Source organism: Prunus persica, chromosome G4 (assembly GCF_000346465.2).
Source record: "Prunus persica cultivar Lovell chromosome G4, Prunus_persica_NCBIv2, whole genome shotgun sequence".
Lineage (NCBI taxonomy): Eukaryota > Viridiplantae > Streptophyta > Magnoliopsida > Rosales > Rosaceae > Prunus > Prunus persica.
In genome coordinates this window covers 22,110,245-22,127,181 of record NC_034012.1, presented here as the reverse complement: position 1 = coordinate 22,127,181, position 16,937 = coordinate 22,110,245, and the positions used below count along the sequence as shown (strand labels likewise).

At 37.3% G+C, this 16,937-nt stretch overlaps 2 protein-coding genes across 2 annotated transcripts; one reads left to right on the top strand and one right to left on the bottom strand.

Annotated features, from left to right (window-relative positions):
- LOC109948717 lies at positions 153 to 3,401 on the top strand. Its single transcript, XM_020562420.1, has 3 exons — positions 153 to 178; positions 2,612 to 2,681; positions 2,793 to 3,401. The coding sequence occupies exons 1-3, from the start codon at positions 153 to 155 to the stop codon at positions 3,399 to 3,401; spliced, it is 705 nt and encodes a 234-aa protein (XP_020418009.1).
- LOC109948716 (protein FAR1-RELATED SEQUENCE 5-like) lies at positions 15,904 to 16,530 on the bottom strand. Its single transcript, XM_020562418.1, has one exon. It carries the CDS (start codon positions 16,528 to 16,530, stop codon positions 15,904 to 15,906), a length of 627 nt encoding a protein of 208 aa, XP_020418007.1.

Here is a 16,937-nt window from a genome sequence, read left to right as displayed (position 1 = left end):
ATCTTTAAATTTTTATTTTTTTTTAACGTTTACAATGGAGGGAATCGAACCCTTCCGAGTATAAAATGCATGTAGTATAGAAATTCTGAAGGTAGTCACCCCTATTTCAAGGGTGGAATCCACTTGAAATAGCCAACTAGAAGGATGTAGATATGGTTGTTACAGTTACAGATGGAAGGTAGGTTGAGCTGTCAACTGGAAGGTGGACACTGAAGGGTGCTTGTCACCTGAAATGACCATGGAGCTTCTGAGAATAAGATGAAGGCTAAAATGGATTTAGATTTTTCTGATTGAAGAACATGTAATACACTTTTCTTAGTTTGGTTTGGACTTTGTTGAAGCTTGAAGTAGTAGAATTACTTGAACATTGATTTGTTTGACAGGCTGCATGATATGCATGCTCTTCAATACTTTTAGCATCATGGACATTTATTTAATAGGCAGCTCTTTGCTTGACTTCTGAAGGGGCTCCAAAAACATTGAGCGTCTTTGGCAATACCCAAAAGAAAAAATGAATTTTAACGACTAGGTGGTAATATGTCAGCTTACTTAAATTTGCGTATTAAATAAAACAAATCAAATGTGTTATACGTATATTATACACATATGTATGTATTTTACTTTTACTAGTTTGTTTTTACGAATTCTTGAATAGTACATAAAAAATTAACTTATTATATTGAATAAAAAGACTTAAAATTTTCAGATAAATAATATTAAAATATTATAATGGCCGTATTTCTTGACATATTTTTTTTAAAATAATTTGCATAATAATACATGATTGTATTCGTATTTTTACAGTTGCATATTTTCACTATGTTTTTCATGTAGGTATTGTTTGGGCCAAAATGGACTTTGGGTAAATCCATGCCTTCAAAGGAAACACGTAGCAAATTGGGCCTGAAGCATTACCTTCAAAATAAAAGAGTTGGGCTGTACGAAATTAAACACCCAACAGAGCCAAAAATTGGCCATGTGGGAGTGGGTCCAAAATCACCAAGGGTTTTTTCGCTCAGACTATAATGAGTGGAAAGTTATAAAGGGTAAGTTATAAGGGGTTCACTTTATAGCCGTCAGATCAATCCAAGGGTTGGGGAGAATTGAGATAAAGTTTTAAAATCGGGTAGGTGAGGAACCCAAACCCGAATTGAATATCCAGCACGTCCGAAAAAGAAGAAGAGGCAAGCACGTCCGAAAAAGAAGAAGAAGAGGCAAGTTCGAAGTTTGAACAGAAACAACTCATCTCTCTAAAACCCATAGCTCTGAGAAACAGTTGAAGGCAACGGTTAACGACGGTTGAAGGCAACGGTTGAAGCCACTCCGTTCTCCAGACCCTGAAAAAGTATTTATTTTGAGTAGAAGGGGCAAGGTGTGGATTCCGAAACAGTGAAGGGGCGAAGCAGTGGAAGGGGAAGGAGAGAAGCCGTATTCGTTGGAAGTGGTAGGTTCCATTTGTGGAGCAAAGCAACACAAAGACCCCGCACAGACACCTTGAGATTGTTCAATAACCAGCATTTGCTGAGTAATTTATGGAATTTGAGTTTAGGGTTAGAGTAATGGTTTTCCCCAATATGTACCATCAATTTTGTTGGATTTGGCATCTCTTCTTTGTGCTTCAGTTGCATGTTAATTTTTGCTTGGGTATATGTTAAAAAAAGAATGAAAATTAAGTCAATAACAAGTGAATAACATGTCAATAATGATGTGAATAAGATAATGGTGTTGAATTGGAGGAGGCCCTCAAAACCTTCCACATTTGAAGCAGTGCATAGTGCAGATTATCTCTCTGGCGCTAGAATATATATATTTTTTGAAATAAATATGATTTCCTTTGTTACTAAATTTGCCTGAGAAACATGAGAACAGATAATAATAATAAACTCATGAATATAAGTGCAAAGCATTTGATGAGTAATTTATGGAATTTGAGTTTAGGGTTAGAGTAACGGTTTTCCCCAATTTGTACCATCAATGTTGTTGGATTTGGCATCTCTTCTTTGTCCTAGTCTTGCATGTTAATTTTTGCTTGGGTATAAGTTAAAAAACGAATGAAAATCAAGTGAATCACATGTCAATAACATGTCAATAACATGTTAGTAATGATATGAATAAGATAATGGTGTTGAATTGGAGGAGGCCCTGAAAACCTTCCACATTTGAAGCAGTGCAGAGTGCAGAGTACCTCTCTGGCGCTAGAATTTATATATTTTTTGAAATAAATATTATTTCATTTGTTACTAAATTTGCCTATGAGAAATGAGAACAGATAATAATAAACTCATGAATAAAAGTGCAAAGCATTTGAAATAAAGGTTGATCTATGACGATTGTGGCTGACTGAAGAAAAAGCTAGAAAGAAAGAAGGATGTGGCAATTGCTTAGCAAGCAGATAGCAGAATAGATGCTTTGCTTTGCTTCCTTCCACTATATTTCTGATTTATTTATTTTGTGTTATGTATGAGATGACAATAATTGTCATGTGTGTGAAGTGCAGAACTTGCCTAGATTGCACTCACACTCACTCATGCATCAACCATTGATTAGAGTTTGGATCCATAAATAAAACACATGAAATTGTTTGTAATTCACATAATCATTGCATTAACAGGTATTTGCACAAAATTTGTCATATTGCTTTGATGATGTTAAAGATTGTGATCAGTAATCCCTATGCTCATGTACTTTGTAAAATTTGTAATGTGCCTGGTTGACTAGTTGTGTAAATACCAATGTGATTGTGCAAATACGTGGTAGTATATGTGTTCACGTTATTTCATCTTGTATTTCAGGAAATGGGATCCAACGTGGAGCTGGTATGGCCAGAGTCAGAGGCATATTCGTCACGGGTGAACAACTGCTCACATGCAAATTCATCTCTAGCTGCAATTCGAGCGAAGTTGAGTGCGGAACAATTAGAACAATTCAAGACATCATGCTTTAGCCATCTTCTGAATATAGATAAGATTCAATTTAGCGGGCAGATTGTGCATGGGGTTGTGTTGCGTAGAGTAGCGGGGCAGGGTGTGAAAGACTTGGATGGAATGAGTTTCTTAATAGGGTGTGACGTTGCTCAGTTCACTCGTCAGGATTTCTGTTTGATCACAGGGCTTCGTTTTGGGGAAGTGCCTGAAGTTTCCAGTGGAGAGAGTGATGAAATTAGACTTCAGAAAAGATATTTTATAGACGAAGGAATTACATGTAATGCCTTAGAAGAAACATTTCTGAGGTGCACAGAGGAAGATGACATCTACAAGCTAGCTCTTGTTTACTTTGCTGAGTTAGTGGTTTTGGGAAGGGACAAACATTTGAACATCAATCTAAATTACCTGACCCTTGTAGAGGACTTGGATGCGTTCAACAGGTATCCGTGGGGTTCGGTGTCCTTTGACAAAACCTAAGACAGTCTATTTTATGCACCAACAAAGTATGTGAAAAGCTCTGAAAATGAAGAGGGAAGAGGGAAGGGGAAAAGTAAGGTAACGGGAACAAGCCGGAGAAATGAGAAGGGCAAGAAGGATAAGCATGGTGAAGCGCAAAGGGGTGGATGGAGTTTTAAAGGTTTCACGTATGCTTTCCAGGTACATGGTAATAATGTTCATGTCAATTATGTTTTGTGGACTTTAAAACTTAAATAATGACTTTTGTCCTGTAAATTGTGTAGATTTGGGTATATGAATTAATTCCTAGAATGGCGGACCTGAATTACTGCAAGGTTGTTGATCCGACAGCTGTCCCGCGTATTTTGCGATGGAGAACTACTACGTCTGTTCCCGAGATGAGAAAGTTGAACAATTATTTTTTCCAGAGCAAAGAGGTTTGGTTTGCAGCCCTTAGAACTATTTATAAGATTCAATGAAATTATGAAGTAGAATGATTGAATATGACTCTTGTCTGTATTCTGAAACAGTCAGTTCAGTTGCGGGCGCTTTGTCCGAGTGAAGAGGAAATGAGACAACCATATTGGAGTTGGCCACAGGATCGCCTTGCTGTTGTCTCGGCAGAGTCAATTCCTTCTTCATGTGCTGACCTTGATGAGTTGAACAAGGTGGTAAGCTTGTTGAGGTCCGAGTTGTTTCAAGTAAAGCGGGAAAAAGACGTCCTTGAGTTAAAGGTCATACGGATGGAAAAACTTTTGGACCACTGTTTAGGTCCTCAGTTTGAGAAGGAAGTAAGGAGGGACCTAGCTTTACTGAAAGAGAGGACGAATCGTTGTGTCATCTCACATCAATGGGATGAAGGGCCAAGTAACAGAAATGAGGGAGAGGAAAAGGAAGATGAAGGGATTGAAGGGGGTGAAGGGCCAAGTAATAGAAATGAGGGAGAGGAAAAGGAAGAGGAGGGGATTGAAGGGGGTGAAGTGCAAGGAAAACCAAGTGAGGTAGAGGAAGCTCAAAGGAAAAGAAGTGAAGGAGAGCAAGTGAAAATAAAAAGCAGCAAGGGAGAAGAAGCGCAAAGAAAGAGCAGTGAAGGAGAGGAAGTGAAAAGAAAAAGCAGTAAGGGAGAGGAACTGCAAAGAAAAAGCAGTGAGGGAGAGGATCCGCAAAGAAAAAGAAGGGAGGGCAAGGAAGTGAAAAGACAAATAAGTGAGGAAAAGGAAGTGCAAAGAAACCAATGTGAGAAAGAAGATAATGAAGTTATGTTGCTTGGCGATGACATTGGCGAGAGCACGGAGGGGACAAAGGTTGAGTTTACTGTCGGGGACATTGATTTGGATCAACCTACAGCTGTGCTATCTCAGTTGAACGTTTGGTTGAATGATAAAGGTAAAGGTGTGGAACAAGGGGTCCAATTACGGAAGAGGAAGAGGATCATTCCTATGTGGAAGATCATTGAAGGTAGTGAATTGGTTCCAAAAACTCTGGCAGAGACAACCGGACTTCAGACGTTAGACCCAATGAAGGCGATTCCACATGATGATCTGGTGAAATTGCTAAAACTTTGTTGGGAATGGCGCCATAACCCAAAGTAAGTCCCTTGTTTTTTGAGATAGAAGGCATGAGTGTATATATTTTTTAATTGTTGTGTTCTAAAACTTTTTTATATTCATAGTTTGGTGATGCAATTTGGCAACGTGGAAGCTGATATTGAATTCTTCGCTTCCCTCGTCAAAGCTGATGGTTGGCTGAAAGGAGATGTAAGTTTAATTGATTATGCATTTGTTTTAATGTACATAGATTATGAGATTGACAAGAAAAACATGTTGCAGCACATTGATTTGGGGTTGTATCTCATCCGGAAGCGACAACAAGAGTTGGAGGAAGTAGAAATATCGGACTGGACAACGACCGATGTATTTTTTATGGTATGTCATGGGCCTTCACCAAGTGCTGTTAATAATTACAAATTATCCATACTTGCTTTGTGGAGGTGTTTAACCATTGATTGTTTTCTATTTGACAGAATCACATTCGTACTTGCTTTGCGGATAATTAAAAAAAAAAGAGCAGGTTGGGTGGAAAATTAGAAACAGTTTACTGAACGTTGTAAATGGCAAGGTTCTGGCGTGTGGGATGGATTGGCAGAACGCATATAAGGTGTATGTCCCTTGTATGTTGACGAAGTACAAGCATTGGGTGGCTGTAATGATTGATCTGGTTTTGTGTGAAATCAATGTGTACAATTCAAAGGTTTCCCTTATTCCAGATGAGATCTTAAAGGAAGAACTCACCCCGCTTTCAATTACGATTCCAAATCTTCTCAACACCATCAACTTTTATGAAGAAGGTGTTTACGTAAACAATTGCAGCCGAGATTGGTGGTGTCCGTGGCCAATAGAGCATGTGGATGTTCCACAACAGTCTAATCAGTAAGCACAACTTGTTATTTAATTTTATTACTTTAAATTGTCAATTACGTTAGAATGTCATTAGTTGAATTGATCGAGTTCTTGTTTTGCTTCAGAGGCGATTGTGGCATGTTCGTGTTGAAGTACATTGAGCTTTTGAGCGCTGAGATTCCGTTAGCTACTTGCACCTCGCAGAACATGCCCTTTTTTCGGTTGAAATTGGCTGCAGAGATAACACGGGGAGATGCTTACATGCCATGATATGGGTTGAACTTGGTTTAGGTACATGATGATTAAATAGGTTTTGGGAATGTCCAATTTCAAACTCATGTAAATACACAATAGAGACCTACGGGTCCTTTTTGAATTCTACCTCTGCTCCTCTATTCTTCTTCGTCTTTCTCAATCTTAGTGTATTTTTGTACATAAATTGAGGTTTAAGTTATTGGACAATAACAATTAGAACCAAAATAGTGGCAAATATTATAGCGGATGCATGCTTTCATTTTGATTAGTGTGATATTACGCTACGTTTATTCTGATATTGTCCTAAATGTATATGGAGTTGGATGCAGAGCATAGACAGAAAAATGAAGAAACTGAAATGGAGATGCTGAGGCTTGGTGAGGAGAAAAGTAAATGGATCTGTAAATCTATTGCACGTAGGCAATCTAAATGGATAGGCAGATGAGTTTTTGAAGTTAGACACATGTCATTCCCATACATAGAATGTGCCTATGGTTCCGTAAAGTATTTTTTAATTTAATGAAACAAACTTCTGTGTAATATTAGCCTAACTCCTTCACGACATTTACATAACCTTAACCAAACTGCATTGAATTGGGATTTAAAGACTGCATATGTGAATTGGGATTTGAAGATGGCTTTTTAAGTGTATTACATCATTGCAAAGTGATATGTCATCGTTTATGCAAGCCACCATTAATCGCAATGGGTTGCATCTTAATAAGGTACATAATCAGCGGCTATGGCCTCGCCTCCAATGTTTTATTCAACCATGCCCTCTTTATAGAAATACATGAAAAAATATCTCCAGGTGCAATGCTATAAAAACTCCCTATTGGTTCCGTACCGCCCCTCGGGTTTGAATCCCTCTCTCCTTTATAATCGGTTAATAAATTCGTTGATTTTCTTTTTTTTATTGGTTTTGGGCAGCTCAGTAGCATAAAAGTAATGTATATTGGTGCGTCTATATTGCTTCTCTATTGCGTGTATATCTTACATTTATTGTATGTGTATTGATTGTTTATTGCTTACGAAGGAAATAAACGAGAATACACAGGCAACACACAAGCAATATACACACAACAGACAAACAATATACACACAATAGATATGCAATATACACACAATAGACATGCAATATACACACAATAGACATGCAATATACATCAGTCCCCAATTACACCAACCATAAGGAAGTTGTATTCAATAGGAAATTAAACTTAACAGTTGTTCTTCCTACTAAAAGGAATAATAAGGTCCGTTTCCCCCCTTAAATCTTACTTGAGTGGTACTTGTGCCCCCAATAAACATCCAATATTGGAGCAATAACATTCGATATACATGCAGCAAACAATCAATAAACCTTCAATAACCATTCAATATCGGTTGAATAACATGCGAAATACATGCAGTTAACAATCAATAAACATGTAAACAATCAATAAACATTGAATATCGGTTCAATAACATGCGAAATACATGGATTTAATAATCAATAAACCTTCAATAAACATGTAAACAATCAATAAACTTTCAATAAACATTCAATATCGGAGCAATAACATGTGAAATACATGCAGTAAAAACTCAATAAACCTTCAATAAACATTCAATATCATGCGATTTATATGCAGTAAACAATCAATAAACTTTAAGTATACGCAAATAAACAATCTATATACACTAAATAATTATGCAATTTTCAAAAAAATTGTATTGTCTTCTTATTGCATCGTATTGGCCCTGTATTGTGATTTTATCGTCTTCGTATGATTTTCTTTTTTTAAAGTAAGTCTTGGAAAGTTTTTGTTGGGTTTCAAACAAATAAATGATTTTGTTTAAATTCAATGCCAATCCACCTATTTCAAGAACAAATATTACAAAATGGGTTTGAAAACTCATTGGTGGTGCGTGCAACATGTCTTTTTGGGAGAACTTTCACAATCTTTGAAACCGTGCACTTAATTGATCATTAAAAGAACAAATAATATGACAATTGATACGACTAATAAAACTAATACCAAGTCCTTAATGGACTTCAGCATATGCAGCACTGTAGCATCATACGTGTCAGCTTGATGTTCTGCTTCAGCGGAGGTTACATCAACCCATTCGAATCCATTGCAACTGGTGGCTCCCTAATTGCAGGTATCATATATGCAAAATAATTCTGTCAGAGTTAGACATAGGTTTTTTTTGACCCACATACATATTCTTGAAATGAAAACTTACATAGGAGGTTAGACACTTCCAAAATGGCTTCCCTCGATTTTTGTCTGATTTTGAAACCCGAAGCACCATTGTAGCTCCACAATACTGACACCTCTTTGTTTGAGCGGGAGATGAAGACGAAGACATGTTGAATCTTCTCAGTTGTACCTCTTCTCACTCAGATCTTCTCACTGAAACCTCTTCGGACTCATACCTTCTCACTCATAGTTCTCAGTCATACCCCTTCACTCATAACCCTAAACTTCTCACTCAGCTCTCTCTCATCTCTGCCCAAATTGAATTATATCCTTCTTTTCTGTGTGTGGGTGGGTTGGTCACGATCTGGACACCTGTACCGTCAGAATTGTGACATCTTTTACCCCGAAAAGCAATATAATATTTCACTACCAAATATTAATCTGAAAATTGAGGGGACACAGCTTCAAATTTATTATTTTATTTATATTTCATTAAGGCAACTAGTTGGATAAGAATCCATCATTATTGGTTCCATTTTAATAACATTACTAGGGGTAGTTGGGTGTGGGAAAATGAAAAAGTATATGATGGGACCTTCTGTCACTAGTCAGTAATCCATCACATTTGTATCAATGAATTTGATAGCGGGAAAATCCCAAAAATGGCTATGCAAATAGGTTATTAATTGACTTTTTGACTGTCTGACTCTCTATGCAATGTTATGACGTTTTCCCTTCTTTTGTCTTCAGTTTTAGGGTGTTGGGTTCAGTTTCTTTTAAAAACGGTCAACTTGGAAAAACCCCAACTGAAAACACCTTTTCAAAACACTATAAACAGAGGCTACAACAAAACGTGTACCCCAAATATTCTCATTTCTCCCCTCTGCCACTCCTCAAATCGTTCCATTCCAAAAACATTTCAATGAATTCGAAACATTTCACTACAGTCGGAGGAAAGAGAAGGAAGCATCTCCATTTGGATATGCCCCAAGCCTTCATCCCGGAGTTAGCTTGGTTTAAAGTGATGTTATACGTGGCAACCCAATCATCAGAAGATCTCTTCCGTATGGCATCTGTGTGCCCATTGTTCCATACTTTGGCAAACAGTCCACAAGTGTGGAACACCATTTCAATGGCAAAGTACCCAGACCATCCTAGCTGGTACCGTGCCAGACCTGCGGTCCAGCATTTCTTGCAACAATGCAAGGCTTGCGATAACCCTGAGTCGATATTTAGAGAAGCATTCCAAGTTTTTTTCAGGCAGGGTAACGTGGAAGCGTTGTATGGGATGCGCATTGCAGCCACGGCAGGCCATATGGAAGCGGCATATGTAGTTGGACTACTTGGTATGTCCGGAAATGGTCAGTCAAAAGAGGATGCATTAGAATTCTTGTGTTCTTTAAATCAACGTAACAACATTGATATGAAAGGAACCAGGGATGCTTTGACACGAAGATTAAGCGGACCAATAGTTGCAAGACATATCATAAATATGTTTGACTATGGGAAGATTAAGTTCAATCACTGCAGCGCTTGTAACAACAATGAATGGTATTTTGTTATTTAAGGCTGGCCTAGTGAAGAAAAGATAAATCCTGCCTTCTGGACTTGTTGCAATCGATGCAAATGGCACTGTGAGAGTATTTTTTGGTTCAAGGTGATGCGTGCGTATGTTGTGCGAGTGAATCCATACCCTTTTAATTAGTTGTAGTATGTTTTTACGATTTTTATGCATTGTGGACTTGCTTCTCTTCAGTTCTAGGTTGGCTGGCTACGTTGTACAAATGTTGTCTAAATGTTGGGTTTTAATCTATTTTGTCTGGTGTTTGTGCTGTCATAAACCGTTTTATATATAAATGTATAATATATATTATATAGCGGATTTATTACTGACATCATAGACGGCTAGGAATGACATTTTACTGACACAGATATTTTGCACAACTGCAATCTTCATATTTGGTAAACGAAAGGTCATGCATGAAGTAAATAGGTGTCTTTTCACCAGTGCTTGGGAATGACATTTTCCCACTTAGCATATCCCAACTGATTTGGTTACACGTTTCTTAAGAAAAACTTATATGGAGTGAATGACGTTGAATAATTTTTTCCTGATGTTGTACAATGGATGACTTGTATATTTCCATTTTATTTTTCAAAACATCCCTTCAACCTAAAAAATTAAAAAATTAACAAATTGAAGAAGAGAGAAACCGATTAGCACCAGAAATGGCCTATTCGCACGGAAAATAAAAATTAATAAAAAAGTTGGAGTAAATATAATTAACAAATGGACAGCCTAAAAAGTAATATCATAATAATTCAATTAATTTAGGATAAATAATAATAAAATACTAATGTAGCATAACCATGAAACAGGGAATTCAGTAGGAAGTTGAAATCTCAATAAGTTCGTAGCAATTTTCGGAACATTATTGGGATTTTTGTGTATTTAGTTATGAATTTTCCAAGAAAAAGTAATAAAATAATAATTTAGGGTAAAATGCAAGGAGGTGGCCATGTTGACTGACGTACACTTGTGCAAGTGGTGAAAGGTGACAGGCTGAGATCGCGCCAGGTGTCCTCTTGCAATTATTTTGGCTTTTTGAGTGCAAAATCTGTGAAAATAGGTAATAAATAGTAGGAAAATCCTAAAAATGCCACGAAAATTACTCCGGCCTCCTTGTGACGTTATAAAACTAGGGGAACCTATAAATCATCCGTTTCGCAATGAAAAAATCCAAATTATTCTTACATAACTCACTTTCCTCTTAACCCTAAGTATATATGTTTGTTAACTTAAACTTCAATAACCTACTTCAACAAGCATCTCCCGTTAATGTTCGGAATAATTTTTTAAAATGCGTAACAATGAATCGGAGAATTCAGCAAGGGAGATGGAGTGTCAATGAGTTCGTAGCAATTTTCGGATCATTTCTCTAATTTTTGTGTATTTAGTTATGAATTTTCTAAGGAAAAGTAATAAAATAATAATTTAGGGTAAAAGGCGAGGATGTGGCCATGTTGATTGACGTACACTTGTGCAAGTGGTGAAAGGTGAAGGGCTGAGATCGCGCCAGGTGTCCTCTGGCAATTATTTTTGCTTTTTTAGTGCAAAAATCTTTGAAAATAGGTAATAAATAGTAGGAAAATCCTAAAAATGCCCCGAAAATTACTCCGGCCTCCTTGTGACGTTATAAAACTAGGGGAACCTATAAATCATCCGTTTCGCAATTAAAAAATCCAAATTATTTTTACATAACTCACTTTCCTATTAACCCTAATTCACTTTAACAAGTATATTTCCTTAATATTCGTTATATAATTTGTAATAATACAAGAATTAGTTTCCCTATATAAAATAATATGTGGCTTATAATAATGTACATATATAATAGTTGCACATGCTTTGAAGCCATCATTGCAACTACGCCTAGAGCTTTCAACACCTCAGAAGTATTCAATAAGTTGTCCGCATGCAACTGCACCTAGAGTTTTGAACACATCAGAGGTATTCAATAAGTTGTCCACATGCAACTGCACCTAGAGTTTTTAACACGTCAGAGGTATTCAATAAGTTGTCCATATGACGCCGCATTGGGAATCAGTAATATATTTTCTATCATGTCCAATCACATAAAATAATGCCATACTTTTTCTGAAAAACCTCACACAAGTGAAGCAATTTTAAAATATTAGTGAATATTTGTCCTAGTCTATATGAGTGATTATATATTCAGTCTGCATTTTTTTCATAATAATTCCATAACCTTGTCACAAACGCACACACAAATGCTTTTCCATAAACATTGTCCTAACATATAATAAATAAAGGCAACATTGCATATGATGCAACCATGTCCAAATCTGATACGTGATAAAAAAAAAAAATGGACATGGCAGCAACATATGACTGAAGTAGATGGGCTCTTTGCATCTTGTGTTATCGTAATTAAAGACATCAAAATATTAAGGTTGAAATCTTCCATAGTAGTAAGCATCAAAATAGGTTTGAAGCAGAGTTTAACGAAAATTCCAATTCCACTGATTTGCCTCTGCTCAAACACGAGAACCAAAATGGTTACTTCCCTTGCTGAGTATATTTGTTAACGTCGGAAACGGTAATAGATGACCAATCAAACCCGGGTACGACGAGTTTTGCATAGGATCGGAAGTAGTCGAATCCAGCTTGCATCACACGCTTCTTTGACTCCACTGCATTAGATGAGTTCTTGTATTTTTGAACAACTACACTCCGAAGTCGTTTGTGTCTACGCTTCATGCGCTGCAACTTCGCCCTATCCAGATTGGCCTGCCTTTTGTCATCTTCAATTTGGCCTTCAACAAATTCCAAACGTGCCCTTGCCCTTTGGATTTCATCACCAAGTTGAAGATGCCTCTCCTTCCAAAAAGCAAGAACTCTTTCAGACTCAAAACTTCCAACAAAATGGTCATTCTATCTAGGAATGTGACATTGCTTGTCTGGTGACTCACTTGCGTTTCAAAGGCGGTCTTTGTTTGGAGGGGTGTTTATTATGCTCACATCAAGCTTGGTTAGTAAATCCATTCTATGGGGGGAGTGAGTTTCTATGGAGGAGAGAGTTTAAGTAGATGGAGACAGATTCGGTGGAGGAGTGAGTCTTGTGTGGAAGGAGAATTTCTATGAAAGGGGTGATAGTAATACCAATAAAAGGGTTCCTGCCAAAAAATATTTGGTTGACAATGTATAAATTATTTTTTGGTCTGATACAATCTAAGTTTAATCCTAACTAGTTTGGTTGAGTTCACTAACTAGATGTCACTTCCATTGAGTTTCTTTCAACCACTATCAGTGGTGTAAGGAGAGTGTGAGGTTGACATGCTTGAAAAGCAAAACCTGACACCTCTTTTTTTAAAAATTGAAAAAAAGTACATATGTTGACTACACACAAGCTTTGGTATGTTGGTCTATAAACCTATGTTCCCTTTCTCAAACGAAATTGCATATGCAATCCTCATCCTCCCAAAACAAAGAGGATTATTTAAGCATGTCAACCTCTTCAGGCGCCAACAACACAATCGAAGATGACAAATTGGAGTCGCAGGTTCTATTTCCACATTGTACTCACCGACCCCTTCCTTTTTCAACATCATTTGGGAGTGAGGGGGACTCCGATGATCCATTAGAGGCAATACATGCAGTCACTGGCAAGCTGGATTATAATTCCAGACTGATCAATTCATGGCACGAGAAATGTGTTGAAGACGAGGGAATTTTGGCTGATCTTAACATTAGAGTGAACAAAGCGTTCTCCCAAAAGAACAAGTACTTGAAGCTGAGTCATAAAAGGAAGCTGAAAGCTGAGGAGTTGGATACAGTAATGAATGATGAAATTAAAGGTTGTTTGATGAACCATATGCGATGCGAAGAGCACCATAGTGAACTGAAGTTGGCATTCAACGAAGGATTCGACAAATTTCGAGCATTTGCGGCAACTACTCATACAAGTTATGATTGGAACTATGTGTCCCCTGATGCTGTGAGAGAGATACTAGACGATGGTGGTGACATGAATGAGCATAAGCACGTCATAGCTGCTCGGAAGAAGCCGACCGATACGACTAAGTGATTGCGGCTACCGCTGTTCAGTTGGTTGAGGGTGATCGTGGTATTGCACAAATTAGAAGTATATTCCCTTAATGTCATTTTCATTTCAATAAAACACAAATATCAGTTTCATTTGCTTCATATATAATTATTGGGACTATGTATTGCAAGTCATCATGTGTTCCTTCTGTCTAACATTATATTTTGCAAATATCGAAAAATTATTCAATAAGCAGTGAATATCACAGCAAGCTGGGAATCAGTAAAGTCTCATTATCATGTCCATTCACATTAAAGAGCTGGCGTACTTTTTCTAAAAAAAAACTGACACGTGAGTCATAAGTAACATAACATGTGCTATACATTGTTTAGTGAATGGTTTATGGTTTATTTATATATAATAAAATTCCAAATATTGCTGAAGATTTATTTCGTCTATATCACTAGGGACATGAGTGACCATAAGCATGTGAGACCTGCTAAGAAAAAGCTGACCAATACGACTGAGTGATTGTGGCTACCGTTGTTCAGTTGGTTGGGGAGATCGTGGTATTGCTAAGAGGGAGCACATAATATGTTTTGCAATCAAATTTTCTTTTGTGTGTGGAATTAAGAGTAGTTATGTAAGTTAGTGTACCCTTTAATATTCTCCAACCGTTCGAAATGTAATTAGCTGCAATGTACTTTTTCTTTTTTACACGCTGCTTTCTATTCGCTCTGTTCCAACAAAGTGCTTCAAGTATCCTTCAGTTACAAATGTTTACAAAATCGTGCCCCTAATAACCAGTCGGAAAAAGTGGGTACTGCTGGAAATCATTACTGGTAATGGAAACAACAGCTGGCTGCTGGAAATGCTGCATTAGCCTGTGATATAATCAATGAATCTCTGTTAAAACATAATTCACCCTAAACTACCCATTTTACATGGTAAAAGTCATTGCTTCTTCACATAACTCAAAATTTCATACTTTATCAAATGTCTATGAAAATTTCTAAATAGGGAGAAGACGTAAAATTAACATGTGTCCAAATTTCATGCAAGAATGAAACCAAGCAAATTTTCATTTCAATTACCAGTGGACATAGCAAGACCTCATCGGTGGACATGAACAAAAAAACAATAATAATCAAAAACTGAATCTATAAAACTTCACCTGATCATTAATCTTCATAACAACCAGATTTCGTCTAATAGAAACATAAATCATTCAGTTGGTCCGTGCATCCTGTCAAATTCGTTGAATAATGGGTCATTACGATCTATTGGAGTTGATTCGTCATTGTTCGACGGTGATGTCCTGCATAAACATCAAACACAAGCACATAAAAAATTTCCCTATTCAAATTTTAGATGTTATTATAAATAGTGTTAGCATCTTACGGTGTGTTCAAATTTCTTGGGCATTGTCTTCTATCATGACCAATGTGTCCACACTCTCGACAGTGTCTAATCCCTCGCTTCATTGCCTTTTCCTTTGCTCCCGTTACTCCTTTCGACCTTCCTTTGCACCTCACTCTCTTAGGGTCTTTCATATATTGTGTTTGAGAGCTGGACCCTCCAACTTCGTTATTACTTGGTCCATTCTTCAACAACTTCAACTTCACCTGCAAACTTTTTAGAGTCTCTGACAGTAGCTCACATCCTTCTTCACTCATTAATGCATCCTCAACCACATCTGAAGCAAGTCGAGACATTGTACACCGCTTTATTAAAAGACCAGGATCTGCACAGTCTTTAATTTCGTTGCCATTTGCATTTCACACCAATCCAGATTTCGCAGTTTTCTTCCACCTCTTCAAAATATATTTATCGGGCATATATTCAATCTGGTCCCTTCTGAACAATGCTAGGATGTGCTTGCAAATAATTCCAACAAATTCAAATCTTTTGCAGCTACACGATGCGTGATCAGAATCTTTGACATATACGACTTCTGCCACTCTTGTTTCCCAATTTTTCCTTTCGCTCACGTTAAAGACAACTTTAGAAGCATCCTCTGTTTTGAGCTCTAGGAAACATGATGTACTTTGTATTAGTTCTTGCTCAAACTTTTGAAACATTGTCCTTGTGTACAAGGTAGCCATTTGTTTGTTCATTGGCATCGGTAGAATACATTGAGCCACTTCAAATGATCTACGTGATCACCAACTAACTCTTTTTCACGTTGATGAGAAAGTGCCCTCTCAAATCGTATTATGAAATCCATCAACGAATTTCTCCTTGATATGTATTGCTTGAAAAAACCATGAGAACCTTCTGCTCTTTGGCTGCTTGACATTCCAGCGGCAAAAAATTGTCGTGCGTAGGCTGGAACCCAAGATTCCCTTAAATCAAACATTGAACTTAGCCATGGATGGTCAGTCAAACCAGCCTTTGTAACCACAATATTCCATTTTGCATCAAACTCATCCTTATTGTCAGTATCCCATATGGCTTTCTGAAATTCACGCCAATACTCCTTATAAGCAGAATGTGGTAACTTAACAGAGAACTTTGATGTGATATGCCATATGCAAAGTCGATGAAATGTAGTCGGGAAGGCTATTGAAATCGCTATGGCCATTGCCGCATCTTGATCTGTAATGATCGTTTTAGGTTCGCCACCTGGCATGGCTTTCTTAAACTCCTCAAACATCCAAACAAACGACTCAGTCGTTTCCTTGCTCAAAAATGCGCATGCTAAGACAATTGTCTGACCATGGTTATTAACTTCCAACATTGGTGCAAATGTCAAGTCGTATCGATTCGTGTTGAATGTGGTATCGAATACAACAACATCTCCATAAAACCCATAAGCCCGTCTAGAAGTTGCATCTGCCCAAAAACATTGACTAAACTTGTCATGGCCATCTCCCTCAATCTTGAAATAAAAAGCCTCATTTTTTTTTCTGTTCAGCCATAAAATACTCGGTCACTAGTTCAACATCGTGGTTCATCAGCTTCCCATTCACACTACATTCAAGATTGTAGATATCTTTTTTGATAAAACCGATTTTATCCATTCCTCCGGATCGCACCTCGAAAATACTTACCTTCTGATGAATGGGAATATTAACTGAACCCAACTGTTTTGTGAGTACTTTTGTAGAATCTGAAATATGACGGTGTGATCTCAATAAATGCATT

Bases quoted from the DNA above. Each gene is read 5' to 3' on its own strand.
- LOC109948717 (XM_020562420.1), top strand. From the start codon at position 153: ATGGTTGTTACAGTTACAGATGGAAG. The intron at 179-2,611 runs GTAGGTTGAGCT...TTGCATTAACAG, and splicing joins GTTACAGTTACAGATGGAAG to GTATTTGCACAAAATTTGTC. The intron at 2,682-2,792 runs GTACTTTGTAAA...CTTGTATTTCAG, and splicing joins TCAGTAATCCCTATGCTCAT to GAAATGGGATCCAACGTGGA.
- LOC109948716 (XM_020562418.1), bottom strand. From the start codon at position 16,530: ATGTTGGAAGTTAATAACCATGGTCAGACAATTGTCTTAGCATGCGCA.